The sequence below is a fragment of the Delphinus delphis genome, chromosome 2 (genome assembly GCF_949987515.2).
Source record: "Delphinus delphis chromosome 2, mDelDel1.2, whole genome shotgun sequence".
NCBI lineage: Eukaryota > Metazoa > Chordata > Mammalia > Artiodactyla > Delphinidae > Delphinus > Delphinus delphis.
The window spans coordinates 164,042,361-164,065,400 of NC_082684.1; the positions used below are offsets into that span (position 1 = coordinate 164,042,361).

The 23,040-nt window shown below is 38.3% G+C and overlaps 2 protein-coding genes across 3 annotated transcripts in view; both read right to left on the reverse strand.

Moving 5' to 3' along the window:
• NEBL (nebulette) overlaps positions 1-23,040 on the reverse strand; it is a 337,204-nt gene that overhangs the window by 99,073 nt on the left and 215,091 nt on the right. The gene's annotated exons all lie outside the window — the stretch shown is intronic.
• The window catches only part of LOC132421067 (nebulette-like), a 121,507-nt gene that overhangs the window by 67,755 nt on the left and 30,712 nt on the right, over positions 1-23,040 (reverse strand). Inside the window, exons 2-3 of the mRNA XM_060006185.1 lie at positions 9,874-9,945; positions 1,893-1,997 (exon numbers count right to left, since the gene is read on the reverse strand). Of these exons, the coding sequence (XP_059862168.1) occupies positions 1,893-1,997; positions 9,874-9,912 (144 nt within the window). The 5' untranslated portion in view covers positions 9,913-9,945. The remainder of the gene's footprint in view (positions 1-1,892; positions 1,998-9,873; positions 9,946-23,040) is intronic.

Below are 23,040 nucleotides of genomic sequence, written 5' to 3' on the forward strand. Positions count from 1 at the left end.
TCTTAGCTTTTTTTATTGTGAATATTGAAAAAGAATAAAAAAGTACTTTCTTCAGAAACAGAATCAGTTAAAAAATATAAAGTCCATTTTAATCGTAGATACTGAACCTGATGAACATATTTGAAGAAAGAAAAAAAATCCAGTTTATCATGGTAAAACCTTTAAATGAAACATGCAAGAAAATAACGACTGGGAGAGGGGGGGTTGAGCGATGGGGGAAATGGGTGAAAGGAGTTAAGAGGTACAAAGTTCCAGTCATAAAATAAATACATGGGGACATAAGGTCCAGCATGGTGACTATAGTTAATAACAATGTACTGCACATTTGAAAGTTGCTAGGAGAGTAGATCTTAAAAGTTCTCATCACAAGGGAAAAAAAAGAAATAAGATGTGTGACTCTGTGTGGTGACAGGTGGTAACCAGACAATCGTGGTTATCCTTTCACAAGGCATACAAGTATCGAAGCATGTACACTGTGCACCTGAAACTAATAAAATGTTAAATGTCAATTATACCTCAAATTAAAAACCTTAAATAAATTTGGTAAAAAGTAATAATGACTATTTTTCTGTTTAAACCCATGCACATTTCTCAAAGTAAATCTATTTGTGTGTATTGACAATTTCATGTTTGATCAGCAAAGAAACATGAGAACAATGAGACATTTAAATTGTTCCAGAAAACACAAGTCATTAGAATTTACAGTCTAGAACCTGAATGCAAAGGACAACATTCCTTTATTCAAGTCCTCTTAACTCCTTCCACCACAATGGCGGGGTGCAGGGGGTGCTTTTTTGCTGTTTGTGCACCTTCCCACATGCAATCTGCACTGTCTCTAAGTGATCTCAATCGTTACTCATAAAGAGAGACACTCATTCACTATTTACTCTTGGGAACATTAAGTTCAAAGGAACATAACAGATTGCCCTTTTCCTTTTCTCTGTGCAGGAGAACTAATAGCTGACACAAATAAACAAAACCGTGGTTTTCCCCACTCTGTCCACAGGTCCCTGCTGTTACTCCCACTTGGAGCTAGATTTGAGTGCTGATTTATTGAGCATATAGCCTGCGTAAGCCTTGCGTTCCCATAACTCTTTGGATTTGGGTACTTAAAATTTACCAATTTTCTTCAAAATGTTTTCACGTTGACAGAAATAATCCCGAGAATATCATATTGATCTTTTTCCAACATAACTTACGAAACACTAGAGGTCAGTCATTTACAACACTATCTAATCATCTTCCTTTCAAGTTTATCTCTTTGAAATGATATATTCACAGAAACCAGCAGTGCCTCATCACAGAAATTACCGTTAACATTGTGCTTTATAAGACAACATAAGTTGCAGTTCTAAATGCTCTCAGAAAAAGACTCTATGATATTTCAGCTGGAAAATGAATGTAGTGTATTTCTCACTCTATGGTTTCATAACAGGTATCTCTGTTGAACTGATCCTACTCAAAAATAGTTCAAACTGATTTAAAGTTACTTACCAAAGATACCACATTTTATGGAATCTGTTGGTTTCACTTATTTTCAAAATTATATTGAATCATTTATATCTAATAAAGTCTGTTAAGAAATAAAATAATGGAACTTGCCAATACTTTCTATTGAATAAAAATATCCCTTTTTTAAGAGTAATTTTAGATAAATAAGAAAGGGTTAGAGTCAAAATAGGCATATAATAAAATACATCAACCATAAATAATAAAACTTATCAGTTTACATGAGTTAATTGACATAGTGCACAGAATTATGTAATATACAGATATTACCAACATTCAGTGGTGTTATTGAAAATATTATTGTCTAACTTTCATGCACAGACTTTTACTTACATAAATAGAAAAAGAAAATGAAAGCCATTTTGCACGTTTTGATACCTTACCTCAGAAATAAAAGCGCCAATACGTTTTACATGTTTTAGCATAGGCGTGTCAGTCACAAATGTACACTTGTCTTTAGACTTTTTATACTCTTCTTTATAATGGATCTAAAAGAATATTTTATATAAGGAGAGAAAGAAAAACAATTTTAATGCTCCTTTTTTGAACAGAAGAATTAACTTGAGAAAATCTGTTTTCTGAAGTAAATACTCCAATGTGGAAGGATGCTCAAAACAGGCCAAATCAAATAAACTGATATCCAGCCCAGAACAGCAAAGGTGATGAGGCAAAGGCGGGAAAAGGCTGCTCTTTACATAAGCCAGGGTCTAGTTATCATCAAGGATCATGTGCAATGGCTAATGAGAACCTACCGTATAGCACAGGGAACTCTACTCAATGCTGTGGTGACCTAAATGGGAAGGAAATTCAAGAAAGAGGGGATATATGTATACGTACAACTGAGTCACTTTGCTGTACAGCAGAAACTAACAAAACACTGTAAAGCAGCTATACTCCAATAAAAATTAATAAAAAAATAAAGTTAAAAAAAAACAACCAGGGGCTTCCCCGGTGGCGCAGTGGTTGGGAGTCCGCCTGCCGACGCAGGGCACACGGGTTCGTGCCCCGGTCCGGGAAGATCCCACATGCCACGGAGCGGCTGGGCCCGTGAGCCATGGCCGCTGAGCCTGCGCGTCCAGAGCCTGTGCTCTGCAACGGGAGAGGCCACAGCAGTGAGAGGCCCGCGTACCGCAAAAAACAAACAAAAAAAACCAACCAACCAACCAAACAAACCAAAACAAGGATCATGTGTATTGGACCCACAGTAACTGTGGGTCCTGTTTGCCCAGCTTGTTCAGCATGATTATTAAACGTTCTCCATTTCACTCATACACTGTCCTAGTTTATTGTTACTTTTAAGCCACAGACCCTAACAGGTAAGCCTACGGTCAAACAGAAACATAGCTGCCTACCTCTAGGTTTAAAACAAGGCGTCACCAGGACAGATGTAACCAATTGAGAAGAGGCAGAAATTAAACAAATGGAGAATACTTCTAGCATCATTAGCTAGACATGCTGGCTTAGAGGAAGAGGCCTAAATTGTGGCCACAATGGGCTTCCTGTTACTAATTACTTATGCTCAAATCAAACTTACCCAATTTATGAGCACCCACAGGCCTCCCCAACCTCCTCCCCACCCCCAAGCATAGAACCCACCCAGAAAGCCTGCCACCTGGTGGAGATCACTGCAGAATGCCCCCTGTGGCAGGCAGAGGAGCTGGGCAACGCTCATTTCTTCTCTCCAACTCGCTAGTGAAAGGAGTCACTCCTTTCCCCCCGGGGAGAGGCCAGAATTAATCTGGGGGAAGATCCCACACGGACACATGAACCAAAAAGAGGGACCTAAGATAATCCCACTGTCACACTAACAGCCATCCAATCTAAAAACCGAGCAGGCAAAACTTACGACTAGTTGAGAGGATGAAGGTAAGTTGCTAAAAGTTGTATCACCCTGTAATAAGTCATCTTTATCTACCCAAGACTATAAATACTTAGGCCAAAAAAATGTCTTAGTTCAGATGATAAATTACATGGTCTCCTGGGACCTCCCTGGTGGTCCAGTGGTTAAGAACCTGCCTTCCAATGCAGGGGACGTGGGTTCGATCACTGGTAGGGAAACTAAGATCCCACATGCCTCGGGACAACTAAGCCCACAGGCTGCAACTACTGAGCCCGCAACGAAGAGTCCGTGCGCTGCAGTGAAGGCCCAGCGCAGCCAAAAAAATAAATAAATAAAAATAAATAAAATAAAAATTAAATTAAAAAATATAAAAATTAAAAAAAAAAATTACATGGTCTCCCTAATTACAGCCTAAAAGTGAAGTTTAATTGTATATACTACCTGGTTCTTAAAGATCATGACTAATACTGATGTTACACTTTAACATGACATAGAGATTTTACCATATTCAAACCTGATTTGAGGGGCATTATTTGACCTGAGGTATAACCAGACACGAACATACTAAGTAACATTCTTTTAAAATGCAGTATCTCATGGCTATGACTCAGATATTAGATGCTGACCACATTAAACATTTGCTTTATTCATGAAATCAACATTAGAACATATTTATCTTATCTGAGCACTAAATTGCTTTTTTTTTCTTCTCAGAGATTAGCCATAATTTTAGGTCTCTGCAAATCACCCTCCTCAGTCACTAGTAATTAAACCGTTAATGGCAGTATGATAAATAGTAGGCTATTTTGATCATAAGGAGAAAAAAAAAAAGGTATCTCCGTTATATAATTAAGTGTGAGAGAACATAAGCTATCATTAGGCTTAAGTCTGGCTCATTATTTTTATCTTTCGCCACCATCTCTTCCCTCTCCCATGCACATGCTTCACTGCAGCGCAGAGGTATGTGCTATGGCTACAGGCCCCCTGATAAGCTCTGACCTGAGCAGAATGTTCAGGACAGGCGCTCGGGATAAGGGTGAAGTATTTACTTCCTTTACTATGCAGGCAAATAGTTCAGTCTTAAGTGTGCTCTCCATTCCTTTCTCTGGTTTTTATTTAAAAGATACACACACACACACACGTACTATATGCTTATTGTCACTCGTATTTCTAATGAAATTTACAATATGAGTGACAACAAGCAAATGATCTTAAATTTTTATATAAAGAATACTACATATTAGTAGCCTTCCTATACCAGGAGAATAGGAAAAAATGGATGAAAGGGTACTGCATCGATGACTGATACTAAATCTTAGGTAAAATAAAAATCACTGAGTAGACAGTCAATTCCTAATACAACCATGGTCCCACCTATTGGATAGATTGCATATCCAATCCCTTTCTTTGCTAACAATAGAACTCAAATGTATTTATGAAAGTAGACATGCCCCTACCCCAGCCCCAGAGGACAAACTGCTCTGAACTAGGTATGGTTTTCTCATTCCCCTTGGCCAGTGATTGGCCGGGGAGGACAAGTGCCTAGCTCTGGCCTTGAGACATTCTTGGAAGACTTCCCAGCATCATTACTGGTGTAGCTGGTATAAAGGGAGAGACTTGCTGACATGGCCCTTTGACCCCTGGCTCTTCCGCCTTTTGTCTTCCCCAACCACAGGGAAACAGCCGCAATGATGCCATCATAGGACAATAAGCCATCATACCAATGATGGCAGAGCAGAAGGAAAGGCACCTGAGAGACTGATAACATCCACTGCACCAAGACTGAAGCCCCTACCTCCAGGATTCATATGTGAAAAAAATAGACATCTGTTAAGCCTCTGTGCTAGGATCTTCCTGTTACATGCAGCCATCTGCACTCACAACCAACACACAATCCAAAGTTGATGACTTAATGATCAATAAGATGCCCTAAATATTTACTTTCTGCTTTAACCTCACCCATTAATCCCACCATGTCTCAACTACAGTTAGAGTTAAATTAGTTGAGTGAGCTTCCTCCTCCGAGCCTAGTTTCTTTTACTTACTATGAGATCAGCTAATGGCTGACAGTAGATGACAGATGTAGAAATGTTAGAGGACATTTCCTTTTAGAAGCATTCTTAACCAAAAGGAGCTAGGAAGGCTTTTCACAAATGGAGCCACGCTGGCTAAATGCAGTGAACCCCAGAAGACAGAACTGTGGCTCCTGCCCTGTGTGTTAACTGGGGCGCTCGGAGGCAAGGCTGCTCTCTCAGGTTCCCTAACACCGTCGGAGCTTTCTCTGGAGGGGTAATCACGGCATTCCATGTTTTCAGCACTGGAAGGGTTTACCCACAACAAACAATGTTCACTTGCCTGGAAAATGTTCTTTCTGCTGCCACGCAAACGAACACCCTAAAAAAGGTCTGAATCAAAACACTGAATCGAGACTTCATGCAGATGTGGACTGATTTTCTCTGCAGAGACTCTTTATCCTAATTTACAAGAAACATATAAAGGGTCCCTTTTAACCCGCTGTTTTTTATGACCATCCTACAAAAGGCTCCCAGATCCGTGATTCTGACTGTTTAATGTAGTCAGTAGGTTTGATGTATTCAAAGAACTGATTAGATAGCTGAGTAACAGGACAAAATAACAGAGAAAGGATATCTGGGGAAATAAAAAGCATTATACGGTTAACAGAAAAATAAAAGAGGCTGCCTCGGAGGACCAGGGGTCTTTCAAGACTGGGAAGTGAGTTATGCAGAGGGAACCCCACAACATGGGCAGAGCATGTGCAAAGCGGAAACTAGGTGAGGCCCAAAAAAATTTGTTTTGAAAAATTCCTCATACTGATCCCCAAAATGAAGCCACCTGATCTGAAACACAGACATTTCTTTCTGTGGAGAATTCTAAACAGTGCAGCTCTCCCAGGACTTACCGCCAGGCCATTCTTATTTAACATTTTAATAAATTATCTGGCAGGGGCATGATACAGCAGAGTCTGCAGGTCTGCTGATGACCCCACGCTCTCATGGAGAGGGAAATGGTAAACTGAAAGAGATGAACTGCGGAAGCTCTCAAAGGGCCCTGCGAGAGGGTGGAAAACTACAGATTACATCACTAGCAAGGGACAAATCATTCAAACTATTAAAAGAGGATGGGCCCTACGTGATCAGCTGCAAGTCAAAAACTAGGACTGAAAATGGCTGAGGATCATGCCCTTACTGAGGTTGATCTGACAGCTTCCTGCAGCCCTAAGTCCAAGAAACACTAAATATCATCACACAGGGCGCAGAAACATCATCCTTCCCCACTCATAATCACAGCCACCCACATCTGTACTTCTGTGCACAGTTCTGGTTATTATATCCCGATAAAGACACACGAAAGCTAAAAGAGGTCCAAAGAGGGATGATTAGAATGATAATGAAGGGGATGTAGAGAGACTGCTCCATGAAGAGAAACCCGTAAAACTACCCTCCTCATTTGAAAAATGGAGCAGAGTAGCGGGTGGCTACCAGCCAGGCCAGATCTAAACCTGGATCTTGTCCCCACCCCTGAGTAGCCAGGTGGCCGTAGACAAGCTACTCAACGTTGGGTTTCACCACCTCTGAACTGAGGCTCATAGGACCTAGGGCACTAGCTTGCTGTGGCCTGAAATACAATATTGCACGTGGAGTGCCTGGCACACAGCAGCAGAGAAAGGACATCGTGGTGGCCAAGGCTTGGGAATCAGACAGACCTTGTTCCAAATTCCAGGTCAGTGGCTCACTAGCTGTGTGATTTGATCAAGAAAATGTGAGTCTGCTTCTTAAAGCTTCAAGATGTAGGACTCTACAAAGCAGGCCAACAAAACACCGAATTCACTCGGTGACAGGCTGGGAACAGATTGCCTTCAAACAAACAAACAGGCCCAGGTAAACACATGGATTTCCCCCCTGGGATATAAAGGATTATAAAACAAAACTAAAGTCCTCGAAGCTTTGTCTTTAAGATTGAGACCTGGGCAAAGACTGGTGGACTAAATTAAATGTGAACACGAACAGATGGGCACTATCAGAGACGTAATAAAGTCTTGACTGGAACTCCAATCTAACTCAATTCGTCCTTTTTTATATTTGTTTTCAGCTCCGTATTGATGCGATTTCAAATATACATTTTAGACAACCATCTAGACATGCAGACAACACAACAGAGAAAAGAACTTCAAATCTAAGTTCATTGGCTCCATATAAAAACATTGATGACACCAAGAGTGAATAAGCAAGTTATTACTTGATAATATTATTTAACCACACTTCTAAAAAACCAGAAATTTGATTTAGTCCAATATCTGAAGCCCTTCCAGAAAGGGTAAATTAAAATCTAATTTTCAAATGACTGTACAAACTCTTCATTTTTTTAGAAACAAAGTCATTGTTCAGACTGTTCATTGGGAGATATAAAAATTCCAAAAATTAAACCAGTATCTTCATAAGTATGGAATTCTCTTTGGAAATAAAATGTAAACATGCACACAGATATAAACGAGACCACAGCAATATGATCTAAATATTTAAGTAGTACAGGCATTCTGCCTTGCAATATAAACCTATACTAAACAGAAATTACTCCCACGCATTTGATGTCACCTGCATGAGAGTGGAATAACGTGGCTTTCGCTTTGGCAAAACGGTAAAGGCCATCGCCCCTCCCCACAAGACTGAAGTCACTGAGAGATGCTCTTATCCAAAACAACTCCAACAAAATCACCTACTAACTAAAGTTGCCACTTTAGTTTAATGGTTTATATAATTTAGCTCAGCCACAAATACACTTCAAACAAAACATAACAACACCAGAAGAGGTACTATCTCCAGAGTTATGGAACTTGAGGTTTTAAATGGTCGCATTACTATCACTAATATTTGTGTAATACATAATGATAAAGCTAAGGTAAACTGCATGAAAGCTACAGTGAGAGAGAACATGGCAAACTGGCTAAGAGAGAGGACTTTGTGTTCAGGTTCTACTCCCCACTGCTTAACTGTGTGACCCAAGGAGGTTACTTAACCTCTCTGAGCCTTCTCTTCTTCACCTCTAAAATGGGAAAACAAGAGAATCTATCTCACAAGTTGCAATGCCTGGCACATAGTACTCAATAAATCTTAACTGTTGCTGATATTATTATCGTTGTTGTCATTATCATTTCATTATTATTAGAGTTTACAAAGAACTTTTACATACATTAGCTTGTGACTATTATTAAGCAATGGCACAAAGAAATACTCAATTTAAAATTTGGTTACATTGCATGTCAAGTATACAGGAAGGGGTCTGATTCCCACCATCCTCTGGCTCTTTCTGACTAACCAGAAGGGAATACAGAATCATATATAAAATGTGACTGGACAGATACAAAATTAATTTACAGAGGCAGTAGTTAATAACAGCTAGCATCTCTTGAGTACTCACAATGTTCCAGACAATTTACTAAACACTTCAGATGTGTTACGATTTCTTAATCTTGCTATTAGAAATGCTGCCCTTGAGGAACTGAGCCCAGCCAGCCTGCCCAGAGTTACGGTGAAACTGACTCAGGCAGGTTGACTTTGGAGAACAGACCGGCACATGACCGTAAGGCCCAGGATTGACTTCCTCCACAAACAAATGTTTGTAAAATATTCTGATCACTTTGCTTAACAACAACAGAAACAACCAGTTCTCTGTTCCCCTCTCTAAATAAGACAGGCACCCCTTCCCGCTTCACGAGCCATCTTTCCTGTGTACCAGCGACTTTCCTACAACTGTTCCAATGAGGATCATCTAAGCTCTCATCCCGAGTGAAGAACACATTTCCCTGTGCTTCTGTAATTCTAGTTTACATATTTACTATAGATAGACAGGTAGACAGATAAATATAGAGATATATACATATGAATTAATTCCATAATTCTAGGATTCCCTTGAAATATAACATAAACCGATCCCAGTTAACGAAAAAAGTCACAACAAAAATGCTCCTTTCACTAATATCCATCCTCATCATATAGTTCAGGGCTCTCAACACACAGTTCAGTAATCCGTGAATCCTAAATTGTTAATAAGTGTTACATGCAGGTATATGCATGATTCTGGTTTGGAAAACTACTGAATTCATCAGATTCCAAAAAAGTTCCCCAAAATGCTAAAAATCATTCATTTAGATAGAGATCCTCTCAAAACAAATTACATCATTATACAAATTGTAAAAAAGCTTTGGGTTCTCAATGGAGTATGTTCTGAAATTCGATGCTTTATGATTTCATGACAGAGTGACACTGAAATTCAAGAAGGGACAAGATTCTGGCTGAACAACACGGAGACCTGTCCCCACAGAAATTCTCTGTCTGGGAGACCTTGGGAAAATCACCTAAAATATCTGGACTTATTTCCATGATCTGGAAAATCACAGTGTTTTAAATAAATGATTTCAAGGTTTTCCCCTCAGCTCTCTGATTCTATGACATAATAGTGGCACACGTGCCATGCAAAATCAGGCAAAAGTTACTTAAGCCACTTACATCACTAATGAGTTCGGTGCATTTTCTGGCCAATTCCATGCTCAGGTCTTCAATAACAGGCTTAAAGAACACCTGTCCAGAAAAAAAAAAAGAAAAGAGAACATTTTTCTAATCATCGACCTCGAGGAACAAATGCCGTTCTTCAGCAATGCCTTCTCACCCACCTTGTCTTCTTCATTTTCTTCTTCTCCTGTTTTTTCTTCTTGAGTTTCATCTTTTACATCCTCAAATACAGGGACCCTCATTTCTACTCCTTCTATGTGTGTGTGTGTGTGTGTGTGTGTGTGTGTGTATATATATATATATATATATTTTTTTAAAATCCACTAGTGCAGCACCTTTTTCTATACTACGGCACCTTGAGGTCTTGGCGTTTCTGTGTTCTGGCAAAAATGACCGTGCCCAGGCCTCCTCCCTATTTAGCTCACACTTCATCCTCCTTATCACAGCGGGTGTGAGTGGATGGCGCAGCGTCACTGAGGCCGGCCAGAGCTAGCCTCATAAGCGGAAATAATATTTTAACAGGCAAAATTCAATTTTGAGAACGTTTAAAGTCAACGTTCTCTAAACTGGTTAAGAAATCCAAAACAGACAACTTATTAATATTTCATGAATTCAATTCATTCATAAAATCGTTTGAAAAAGACTTAAAGATTCTGGGTGAACCACTCAGCTGTAACACTCAAGATAGCAGAGTGCAAAGCCTATTATCTCAAAGATTCCTCAACTCCATCTAAATAAAGCTTTCACTGGAATGTCAGACATATCCCGGATTCGGTATGGTGAATCTGGATCATTCAAACTCATTTCATTAACCTAAATTAAATTTTTTATGAGACATACATGTACTTCTCCAGTCTAAAAAAAATACTTTATATTAACTGATTAAAGGCTAGTAATTTATTATGAAAAACCCTTTGAACCACTTCAAAGAATCTATTCTGAGTTAATTATGACTGTTAATCTTATATTGCTATTGTATTATTTTAATTGTAAACATCATTAAACATGAGAAGCTGCAGTTAACATAAGCTGATATATCATTTAAGAATTCTAGAAACATTGTTTCAAAAAATAATAATTACCCTTTTTCAATTCTGCCCACTGTGTCAATTTTTACAAATCCACTAGTTACTTGTATATTTCACAATGTGTAATACATGCTTGGAAATGTTTGGAAAAATAAATTATAGCAATATTTATAATGTGGTATATGTTATATAATTTAAAATATATTTCTCAAAACTAATCCTTTAATGTCAATTGAGGTAATTCTAAGACTATACAGCTCAATTTATCAAATTTGGTTATTTAAATCCTAGGATAAATTAATATTTATAAAGCCATAGCATATTAATGTGGGACATAATAAAAAAATACCCTAAGGTGAATAATGAAACTAATGATATAAAATATAACTTTAATCAAAAAATACATCATTCTAGGTAGACAATGAAACTAATGATATAAAATATAACTTTAATCAAAAAATACATCATTCTATAGTGAGAGGCCCACGCACTGCAATGAAGGGTGGCCCCCGCTTGCCGCAACTAGAGAAAGCCCTCGCACAGAAACGAAGACCCAACACAGCCAAAAATTAATTAATTAATTAATTAAAAAGCAAGTTTTTTTTTAAAAAAAAACAAACATCATTCTAGGTAGACAAGTAATACTGTTTTCTCTTAATATCATATTTAGTTTTAAATTTTTAAAATTACCTTGGCCTTGCCTAAAAATTCCAAAAAGAAAAAAATTCTATACAGTCATCATGCATAGATTATTTCTCAAATTGTGTTCTATGAAGCTAAAGTTCCACAGAATACTCGGAGGGGAAAAGGGGGTTTCTTCAACGAACATGTTTGGGGAAACCCATATACTAATCTCTCCCCCTGCCACTTGGAGATCCACATGGCACAATGACACATTAGAAGCTCTAAGAAGACCCACAACCAAGAAAACTATTAAGTTTGCTTAACCCAGCATTTCCCAAATATGAAACCTATTCATCTCATCTAATCTAACCTATCTACCTACCTACTTACCTACCTACCTACTTACCTATTTTTTTATTGACACCTGATACTCTAGAAAACTAACATTCTTCTGTGAAATATTACTTGGGCAAACATTGTTTTATTCTGAAACAACGTGGTATTCTATAAGAGTAGTTGACTGTTTCATGAAATGACTTTTTTTTTTTTTTTTTGCGGTACGCGGGCCTCTCACTGTTGCGGCCTCTCCTCTCCCGTTGCGGAGCACAGGCTCCGGACGCGCAGGCTCAACGGCCATGGCTCACGGGCCCAGCCGCTCCGCGGCATGTGGGATCCTCCCGGACCGGGGCATGAACCCGCGTCCCCTGCATCGGCAGGCGGACTCTCAACCACTGCACCACCAGGGAAGCCCAAAATGACTTTTAATACAGGCTAACTTAATGGCATCACATATCCTGCTTACCGGCAAAATGCCAAGAAGAAATGCCCCGAGGGTGCTGAAATTGGAAACCTTAACTTTAAAATCGTAGTCCTGTCATGCCTATGTAGAGAATTCTACAAGGAAATTCTCTGTACATGATATTCGTTCCATAAAGGAGCAGAATGTGTAGACTCTGCTTGTTTCCCTCAAGTCCTCTGCCAAAAGACTCTTCTAATATTCCATAGAAGCTCTATTACATTATCTTTATTGGGAAATGGGGAAAAGAGCACTTTCTATAAGTTTTTCTCGCAAACTTCTAAAAGCGCAGGGAGAAAATCTTGGCAGAGCTGCCTAAGATGCACTGCCTGGCTAGTGTCTGAGGTGACAATACCTGCGATGCCCATGGTGACATCTATTCCCCACAGTGAATTACCTGCGTCAGACTTCAGTGGCTGCTATTTTTCTCATTTCCCACCATACAATAAATTCTTATTGTCTCTCCACTGTGCTGGAAGAAAGTGATCTGTTGAGATTATGCACACAAGTTTTGAAAGCAAAAACAAACACCATATACAATGTGAACACGCATTTTCCATTTGAGATTTTAGAATCAGAATTTTAAAGCTACAGGGGTCCTTAAGGAATCAATCCTACTAAAGCCCTCTCTTTCACAGAGGACAAAATTGAGGTCAAGAGAAATTAATGATTTGTCTTATTCACAAAGTTACTCAGGGGAGCACTAGGACCAGAATTTAACTAGAGCCTTACGTTCATTCATTCGAAGAAACGTGGGTAGTTATGCCAGGCACTGTGCTGGGTATTAGAGATGCAATGGTGAGTAAAATATACTTTGTGCTAAAATGAGATAGGAATTGTTTTAAAAAACCATCACTCAAGATTTGCTGGAGGAACTCCTTAATGGAGTGTTTGGCAAGCTAGATACATTATTACTTTTGATTGAATACATCTTTTTTCTTTTCACCTGTAGGTATAATATAAAATTCACATAAAGTTTTCTCTAAAATATTTTAAGCCCTGAACTTAATTACAGCAACGCTCTCTTGTCAATAGCTCCAAAATGTAACTTGGGGAATATGAAGAAAGTGTTCATGGATAGCTATCATGTTTCAAAATTCCCCCATTATCCTCTTTTTTTTTAAAACCATGTTAAATGTTGTACTTTAATACATATTTGCATCTTGGGGCACCCCAAAAGGGAATATCTGTGTAGTTGCTAATCCCTTTCACTTACTGAGCATTTCATTTATGTTGTCTATTTTTTACTTTCGCACTCTACCCATGCCCTGGTTGAGAATGAGACCAAGGTGGGAATCACATTATCTACAGCTAGACTCCCTACTTCCAGGTCTGGCTCACCCACATTCTCTAGGGGAAATTATTTAATCCCTCTATGCCTCTAATTCTCCATCGTTAAGCAGAAAAACTGAATTGCCAGAAGTTAATACAAGGAAAGCACCTAAAAAATAGGAAAGCCCCTTACAAACAAAAGAGTTTTCAACTATCAAATAAAGGTACACAGTTCCAGGGAAAGTACTTGGTATGAAAGGATCTCCTCATTTGAAAGGGTAAATTCTATACCATCAATATGTTTTTAAAGGCCAGTAGGGGGACTTCCCTGCCTGCCCAGTGATTAAGACTTCGCCTTCCAATGCAGGGGGTGGGGGTTTGATCCCTGGTGGGGGAGCTAAGATCCCACATGCCTCGGGGCCAAAAAACCAAAACATAAAACGAAGCAATATTGTAACAAATTCAATAAAGGCTTTAAAAATGGTCCACATCAGGGCTTCCCTGGTGGCGCAGTGGTTGAGAGTCCGCCTGCTGATGCAGGGGACTACAGGTTCATGCCCCGGTCCGGGAAGATCCCACATGCCGTGGAGCGGCTGGGCCCCCAAGCCATGGCCGCTGAGCCTGCGTGTCCGGAGCCTGTGCTCCGCAACGGGAGAGGCCACAACAGTGAGAGGTCCGAGTACCGCAAAAAAAAAAAAAAAAAAAATATATATATATATATATATATATATAAAGCCCAGGAGGGCCTCATGCAGCATAAAAGCCCAAAGATAAGAGCTAACTTGTGTATTTGTAATAGAGAAGTCTTCCACCTTTTTATAGTTTGATGTTTATGTGTAACCAAATATATTTCTGTAACAACTGCCAGGTCCTGGGGGGGGGGGCGGTCATTCAGGTCTCTGGGGACACAGCCCCTGGCCAAAGAAACAAGTCTATACCACCATCACAAGCCATGCAGTGCTCGACTGTCTTCACGTTCTTAAGGTCACATACAACAAGAATCTCTTGGATTTTGAGAAATGTTTCATACTTATTTCACTTCTTTCTCCTTTCTTTTCTCTACAGTGATAGAAAATGTGTTCTTCCCCAACATGGTGATGAAGTGACTTGCAAATGAAAATCCATATTAAACAACTGAAATAGATTGAGATACAGCTCTGTGTGAAGGAACATTTACAGAGATAAACTGAATATTTCCACTTTGAAAATTAATTCAACATTTCCTGTTAAAAAATATTCCCCCTAGGGCTTCCCTGGTGGCACAGTGGTTAAGAATCTGCCTGCCAATGCAGGGGATGCGAGTTCGAGCTCTGGTCTGGGAAGATCCCACATGCCGCGGAGCAACTAAGCCCGTGAGCCACAACTACTGAGCCTGTGCGTCTGGAGCTTGTGCCCCACAACGGGAGAGGCCGTGACAGTGAGAGACCCGCGCACCTCGATGAAGAGTGGCCCCCGCTGGCCTCAACTGGAGAAAGCCCTCGCACAGAAACGGAAGACCCAACACAGCCAAAAATAAATAAATACATTTATAAAAATATATATATATATTCCCCCTAAATGGTAGATGAGAGAGAAATTAGTTCATCTGACTTGTCTGCCTGCCTTGGCAGTCTTTTCATGTACTCATTTTTAGTTGCCTGGGTTTCTTTTATGACTATCCCCAAAAGGTTCCTGCTTCTCTGTTAAATCCCTGGTTATTTTACTTTTGCCTCATGTATTTCTTCATCGTTTGGCATCTATCCAAAAGAGAACTTTACTAATAGATGAGGGAGAGAAAATTTTTTTTAAAACAAGACATGTAAGCTCTCTAGGGCATTTTGTCTTCTTTATAAAAGAGAAGAGTTCTGCTTATTATTAGCCCAATCTATTTTTACAATTAACATTCATTTAGCCTATCTTCTCCTTCCTAATGGCTATTCCACTACTGTTTGTTAATTAGAAATCAAAAGAATACAAAACAACCTGAATAACTGTCACCATAATCAATTTTGCCATTAAAATAAGATTTATTAGTGTTTTTCTATATTCATACTCCTATTTTCACAAATACAGATCCTACTGACAAATGAAAGCCGCACATCTAGACTGGTGTTGGAGAAGAACAAGAAACCAAAAATTGGCTCAACAATTTTCAGGTTGGGATGCCAAAATGTAAAATACCTATTCTTCTAAGCATATTGACAGGAAAAAATAAGTCCTCTTACTCAGAGTCTACATTAACATAACCACCAAGTGAACTGAAAGACTTTGATTTAATTTGCTGCTTACTTGAGATATTTGTTCCAATTTAATAACCACAAAACTAAAACCATAAACACTTCCGCAATCCTTCCCACTGAGAGAAGCCCAAGGTTTGAATGGCCTCTTGAATGGCTTGCAATCAGAACCAAAGGGTCAAGCATGAAAAAACAGCTTGGCTATCCCAAAAAGTATCCCTTTCCTGAAGTTCTGTGTGAGATGTGTCAGGAAAAATTGTGAAAGACTTTGAAACTGACACACACAAAAAATTACACCATGTCTTAACTAGTGTTACCTTCTGGCTAACTTGGCCTTTCACTGTCTTTGAACTACTTTACCACACCTTAAATTGTTGAAAACTGGTAACAATGCTAATGATGCTTTAGCCATACAAATGCAAATTAATTGTGTCCTGGGGAAAAGCAATTGATTATTGGCTTGTTGATAGACCCTTTTGTATCTATCTGTAAATTCAATTCCAAATTCCTTATTACTCATTTACGTTTGGTCCTTCAAATTCACCTTTGAACCAACTGTAACATCTTATTGGTGGCCTCTTTAAGTAATGAGTTAAAATCTTTGAAATGTGCTCCTTTTATGCTTTACTAGTATCATGATTTCACCTTTTCTTAAGAAAATCCTTTAACAGATGCAAATGATTTCATTTCTTCTCTTTAACATTCAGCAAAAGCAGAAATTGAGAAGGTATTACTGGATAAAGCCCTAGTCTCTAAATTGTGAGATATAGCTGTAAAAATTTTTGGTATTTATGAAAATTAGCTTTTTGTTTTGTTTTGTTTTTTTAAAGGTCTGATCTCATTTGACTATTGGCAAATGCCACGTGTGCTTGTATATATGTACATTCACACGCAAAACACACACACAACACACACATGCACTCAGGCAGAGTTAATTCATCACAGCTGCCAGTTCCCTCTTGAAAAGCGTACAAGGCTTCAATAAATGCAAAGACTTAATTACTTCTCACATCTGGAAAAACTTGAATATGAGAGTGGATTTATTGAAGAAGCTCTTTGCTTGGCTGTCAACACCATATCAACAGCCAGAGAGAGCAGGCTTGATCAGTGTTGGCAATTCTTTAACCCTTCCGAGATAGATGTCCCACCAATTAATTCATAACATGTCCTGCTTACATGATTTATGAATTTTATGAAAACGCAGTGGATAATTTCCTAGTCATTTATGGAGAAAAGCTGTTTCTCTCATGTTTCCAGACGGGAAGAATCATATATTAAAATGTGGAAATAATGAGGAAGTTCTTATAGTCAAGGAAAAAGGGAAAGGCTTTGGAGTTGAAGAGCATCTTGGAAACAGCCATTAGAACAATAACTTATGTAAACATATGTGAAACTCAACAAATTCAGCCCTTTTTGGAGAAAGTTTAACAATGTCTCTAAAATGCAAGTAGGGAGTTACATGAGCTCATAACAAGAAGATTTAGCAGAAACCAAGGAATGGGCAGATCTCCCTCTAGAGAGAATATTTAAGCTGGAATTAGGCAAAGAAACGGGGTGTAGGGAAGACATCCAAAGAACATTTGCAAAGACCCAGAGACAAGATTTGGAGGAACCAAGAGTTCAGTGTCACTGGAGCATACAGTGGGGAGAGATGAGGGCGGCAGGGAGAGCTCCCTGAAGTAAATGTATGGAAATCACTTTTCCTAACACAGTAAGCCTAAGCGGGTTTGAGCCATGAACCTTTAGGAATAACACAGTTCCTGGTCAATTAACTGCAAAAACATCTCCTTTACACCTACTCTGTTCCCTTCATTTGCCTTGAATTTAATTTTTACCCCTTCATTTTATCATTAGCCAATTGAAATACCCCTCTTACCTGGACTTTATGAAAACTCACAGTGAAGAAATTATTCCCAATTTTATCAGTCTAATGAAGAAAAATATTCAAGGGAAATATATTTGTATTATATATCCTCCCAAATAAATGGAAATTATGTTAAATGTGTTTATGATATAAACTTCACACTTCTACGATGTTACAGTTACAGTTTACTTATTAAAACGCCACCTATTGGGCTTCCCTGGTGGTGCAGTGGTTGAGAGTCCGCCTGCCGATGCAGGGGACACGGGTTCGTGCCCCAGGCCGGGAAGATCCCACATGCCGTGGAGCAGCTGGGCCCGTGAGCCATGGCCGCTGAGCCCGCGCGTCCGGAGCCTGTGCTCCGCAACGGGAGAGGCCACAACAGTGAGAGGCCCGCATACCGCAAAACAAAAACAAAAACAACGCACCTATTTTTTTATACTTTTTACTAAATAAGCATTATCGATATTTCTACTTGAACCTTAAGCATCCAGTTACTAAATTCGCTAAGTATTTCTATCTTGAAGTCATGATTTCAATATCAGTTAAGCCAAGGAAAACAACACAACTGACCTTCGCAAGTTTGGAACTTTTGAAGCACTAATTCCTGAGTTTTGTTCCAACTGTTTCCATGGAGTTTCTTCATGTGTAACTCAAAATATAAGATACTATCAAAATAAGACCATTATTAAAGTAAATGTATTGTTAAAACAGCTATAAATTTAGTGATGTTTTAAAATAACTGGTACCCTTTGAATAGTGAGAACTAGTTTAACATACATTGGTGGTAATTTCTCTCTGAGGACTTTATCTTCTATATGATTTAATGTGTGTGTGTCTAACTTCATTCATTTCACAAATATTTCTTGTGTGCATTCTATGGGCTAGGCACTATTTTAATTTTAATCTCTTCAGATAATCAATGAACAACACCAACAAAAATCTCTACCCTCTCCTATTTCAATCACATATTCATTCATTAAATATTTATTGAGCATCTACTTTATATCATGTATTGTACTAGGCTTTGCATCTCCGGTATATTTCAGATACTAAATATACATGTGAGAGTCAATGTTCACTAGTATAGTCAGTTAAAAATACATATTTTTTATACTATGATAAATTTGTTGCACTTATAAAACCTGCATTTTCTAACAACATTGTAAATCAGCTATACTTCAATTTTTTTAATTAAATATAAATAAAAAACCAAAGCTGCATTTTCAAAAATGTAGCAGCATGTTTTTAAAAGTTTTTATCAATGTTCAAATAATTTTGTAGATATCAATTTTCTGTTCTTTTGTACACTAGTTATATCCACAGGTGGTTTTCTCCATCCATCTTTTTTTTCTTAAGTTGTATGTGCAAAATTTTTCTTCATAACCCCAATATGCTTGGCCTATTTTTGATTTGCTCATAAAGTGACATCTCCCAGGCAAAGTCTATCTATGTTGTTTTAACTATTTCCAAAATCATTCTCTGGAGCAGCTCTGTCCAATAGAATTGTAATGTGAGCCACATATGTAATTTTAAATATTTTAGTTGCCACATTAAAAAAAGAAACAGATTAAATTGATTTTAATGATATGTTTTATATAACTCAATATATCCAGAATATTATCTTTCAACATATGTGATATTTTATCTTTTTTTTATACGAGGCCTTTGAAATCCCGTGTGTTTTAATTTTACACTTACAGCACATCTCAATTCAGATGAGCCAAATTGGATTGCGGCTCCACAGTGGACAGTGCAGCGCTATGGTAATGCTGTGAGACTGGAAATCATTAGCTATTTTTTCATTTTTGATCACATATAATTTAAATATGAAAAAATACATTTAAAATTCAATTTCTTGAGAGGAGAATTTCAGAATCCTAATAATCAAGCAACAAAAACTGTAATCTATTTTAGTTTCCAAAACTATCTAAATCAGAGTCCTTTGTATGGGAATGTATTTTATTAAAGGGTTTAAACTGTTATTATAAATAATGAATTAACTCTTTAAATTATGTTTTAATTAACTTCACCAAAGGTGTATTTTCAAAATGCTATCTTGTTTCATTAATGAGAATGACATATTTAAAGTCCCAGCAGTTTTCAGGATAAATATTCACTCATTAATTATCTATCTAACAAATAGATAAGTATATGAGTGAATAATAAATATTCACTCTTTTTCTCTCTAAATAACAAAAGCCCAAATAGTGAAATATCCTCCATCAATACTCCCATTTTTTTGAAACTCACATTTTTGACTCACATTGTGCAATTTAAAACACACCAGCAATTTCTTCATCAATATGGCCAGGTTAAGTCCTTTTTAAACCATGTTGAAAAGCAATGTCACAATGAAGTATGAGATTTTAATAAAGAAACTGATGGACCACTTAAAGAACCTAAGTGTTTTACTGAAATGATACTTTTCTATTAAAAACTTGAAATCTTCAAATACTCAACAGAAAAGATCTTGAGGAATTAAGGGAAATGCAGCATGTCTTACGTCTGTTCCACAGAAGACCCAGCTTCTTTCCTTGATGGAGCCAGCAAAATGGCTATTTTTAAACTGTTGGGATCTTTAATAATATCCAATTGCCATGAAGTGTTTGAATCAAAAATACTGTTACATAAAATGATATCCAAAGCCTTCAATTTCATTTGTGTTATCCCTCATACAAACTCTGCTGAAAATTTTGGAGAAAGATAACTCCATATAAAAATGGAGGGCAGGGCTTCCCTGGTGGCGCAGTGGTTGAGATTCTGCCTGCCGATGCAGGGGACACGCGTTCGTGCCCCGGTCCGGGAAGATCCCACATGCCGCGGAGCGGCTGGGCCCCGTGAGCCATGGCCGCTGAGCCTGCGCGTCTGGAGCCTGTGCTCCGCAACGGGAGAGGCCACAGCAGTGAGAGGCCCGCGTACCGCAAAAAAAAAAAAAAAAAATGGAGGGCGTCAGTCAAGAACTCTTAGAAGCCCCCTCCTCTTCTGGCCCCTACCAGGTACTCTGAGAGGGCATGAAAGGGTAATTGCCACATGCCAAGCACTTGCCTTGGGCTTTACATATAAAATCCTACTTAATCCTCCCAACACCCATTTCACAGATGAGACACTGAGACGCAGAGTGAACTCGCCCAAGTTCTCACAGTAGGAGATTCAAACCCAGGTCCGTATTACTTCAGTGCGTGTAAAACCTACTAGACCATAGAGCAATAACAGAACGCTGACTCACTGACTGACTTCTGGTAGCAATATTATCATTTTCTATTATCTTTTTTGATTTCCAACTTCAAAGGAATTGTCGTTACTGATGGTTCTTGAAAGGAAGAGTACTTGTGGTATAGACACAATTTGGTTCCTGGGATGGGCGAAAGCAAGACTCCCCCAGAGTTAGAATCAAAGGCAAAAGCAGGTGACAGTGAAAGCATGATGAGCATCCCTGACCTGACACAACCTAATCTGAGAAGCTTTCCTGCTGTTCATTCATTGATGGTACATTTATAAGCAGTAGTGAGCCAGCAAATATTTAACAACCATCTTTCCCAGGGAAAGAAAGGAAGGAAGGGTGGGAGGGAGAGAGGGAGGGTGGAGCACAATTGGCTGGGATGAGCTGTTAGGAGCCGGCACCTCGCATGAAGCACTGTAACAACAACAAAAGCCTATATCTCCTAGTAAATGGACCAAGTGTCACCAGGCAACCTAAGAAACTAATCTCCCCAAATTTTAAATACTCATTTCAAGATATACCATTATGCCATAGTGCTATTCCGTTCCTTACCTGCATGTTGAAATCGTTCTAAATAATAAGATTTCAAATTTATTTAAGCAGTGCTTTTTCTCTTCTGATCATCATATACTGAGGTCATAAAGTCTGTGTTTGTGGTCCTCTTAATGATAATTCAGATGCATATAAGACATTGCACACGCAAATGAAGGAAGTGGAATGGAAAATAATTTAAGAGGCAGATTTCATTGTAACCAAATAGAGCCTGCTCTTTCTACATAGCTGCCTTGACACCCAAAAAGATCTGGTGTGTTTTCTTTTGTTGTTTTTTGTGTGTGTGTGTGGTACGCCGACCTCTCACTGCTGTGGCCTCTCCCGTTGCGGAGCACAGGCTCCGGACCCTCAGGCTCAGTGGCCATGGCTCACAGGCCCAGCCGCTCCGCGGCACGTGGGATCTTCCCGGACCGGGGCACGAACCCCGTGTTCCCTGCATCGGCAGGCGGACTCTCAACCACTGCGCCACCAGGGAAGCCCTGGTGTGTTTTCTTTTAATGGGATTCAATACATAACAGTTCAGAATATAGTTAAGCATTCATTGAAAACAGTGTGATAGCAATGACTTTTATGGTAAGGTTTCTCTGATTGACACAAAACTGATGAAGATAACTTACCAAAAAACCTGAAGAATTCTCTAGATTTAGACTAGAATACTAGGAAAAATTCACCGCCAAATTTAAAAGCAATTATAATTGTATAAAAGAAATACTGGCCTCATATGCGTTCCTGAGATGAAAATGAGAACTTCATTTAACAAAATGGATAATTTTTTAACTGAATGTTCTCTAGCCATTTCTTGTAAATCTACATTTTTAAAGCATCAAGTAGCTACTTTTAAGGTTTTCTATTATAAACTGTCCAAAAAAGTGAAGTTTCCCACTCTGAGGGTCTTTTTTTCCCCACTCTGAGGGTCTTTTTTATGTCAAAATTTTACTTAGGTATAAAGTTTGCTGATTTTTTCAAGATTTTTAATTAAGCTTTGATACTACACCACTATCATCATAGTCCTATGAAATATTTTTTTCTTACAGAAATATCACTATGTGTGCATTTGATCAAGGCTGTACTTGGTTTCTTATTTTAGGATTTAAAATCATTAGATATGTTATTTCCTTTGACAGTTCTTTGTAGTATTTACATTACTCTCTCGTACAAACATCCATGAGTAAGGAAATCTCAGATTTTCATTTAATCAGATTAAATAGCTAAATTGTATAATCCTATTTTAAAATATTCATCTGTATGGGTTTTTAAAAACTTATCATAATAGCTTTAGATTTTCTAAATAAACCTTACAAGATTCCTTTTAGAGACCACCTGTGGCCAACTCAAAATACAAACATTTCTATAAGGGGTAAATTATCTTTATTATAAAATCTAATCTTCTGGGATTGAGTTACAGAAGACTTTCTTGTAAAGAAGACTGTGCTTTAACTAGTTCTTTATTGTTCTTTTTATTATATCTTAAGTTCAGTATTTTATTAATTTGCCAAACACAGCACTATCTTTGTTTAAATATTCAAAGGTTCGAATGTTTATAAGGACTAAATAGTTTTCAAAATATCATCAAGAATGTATCTTTTAAAGTA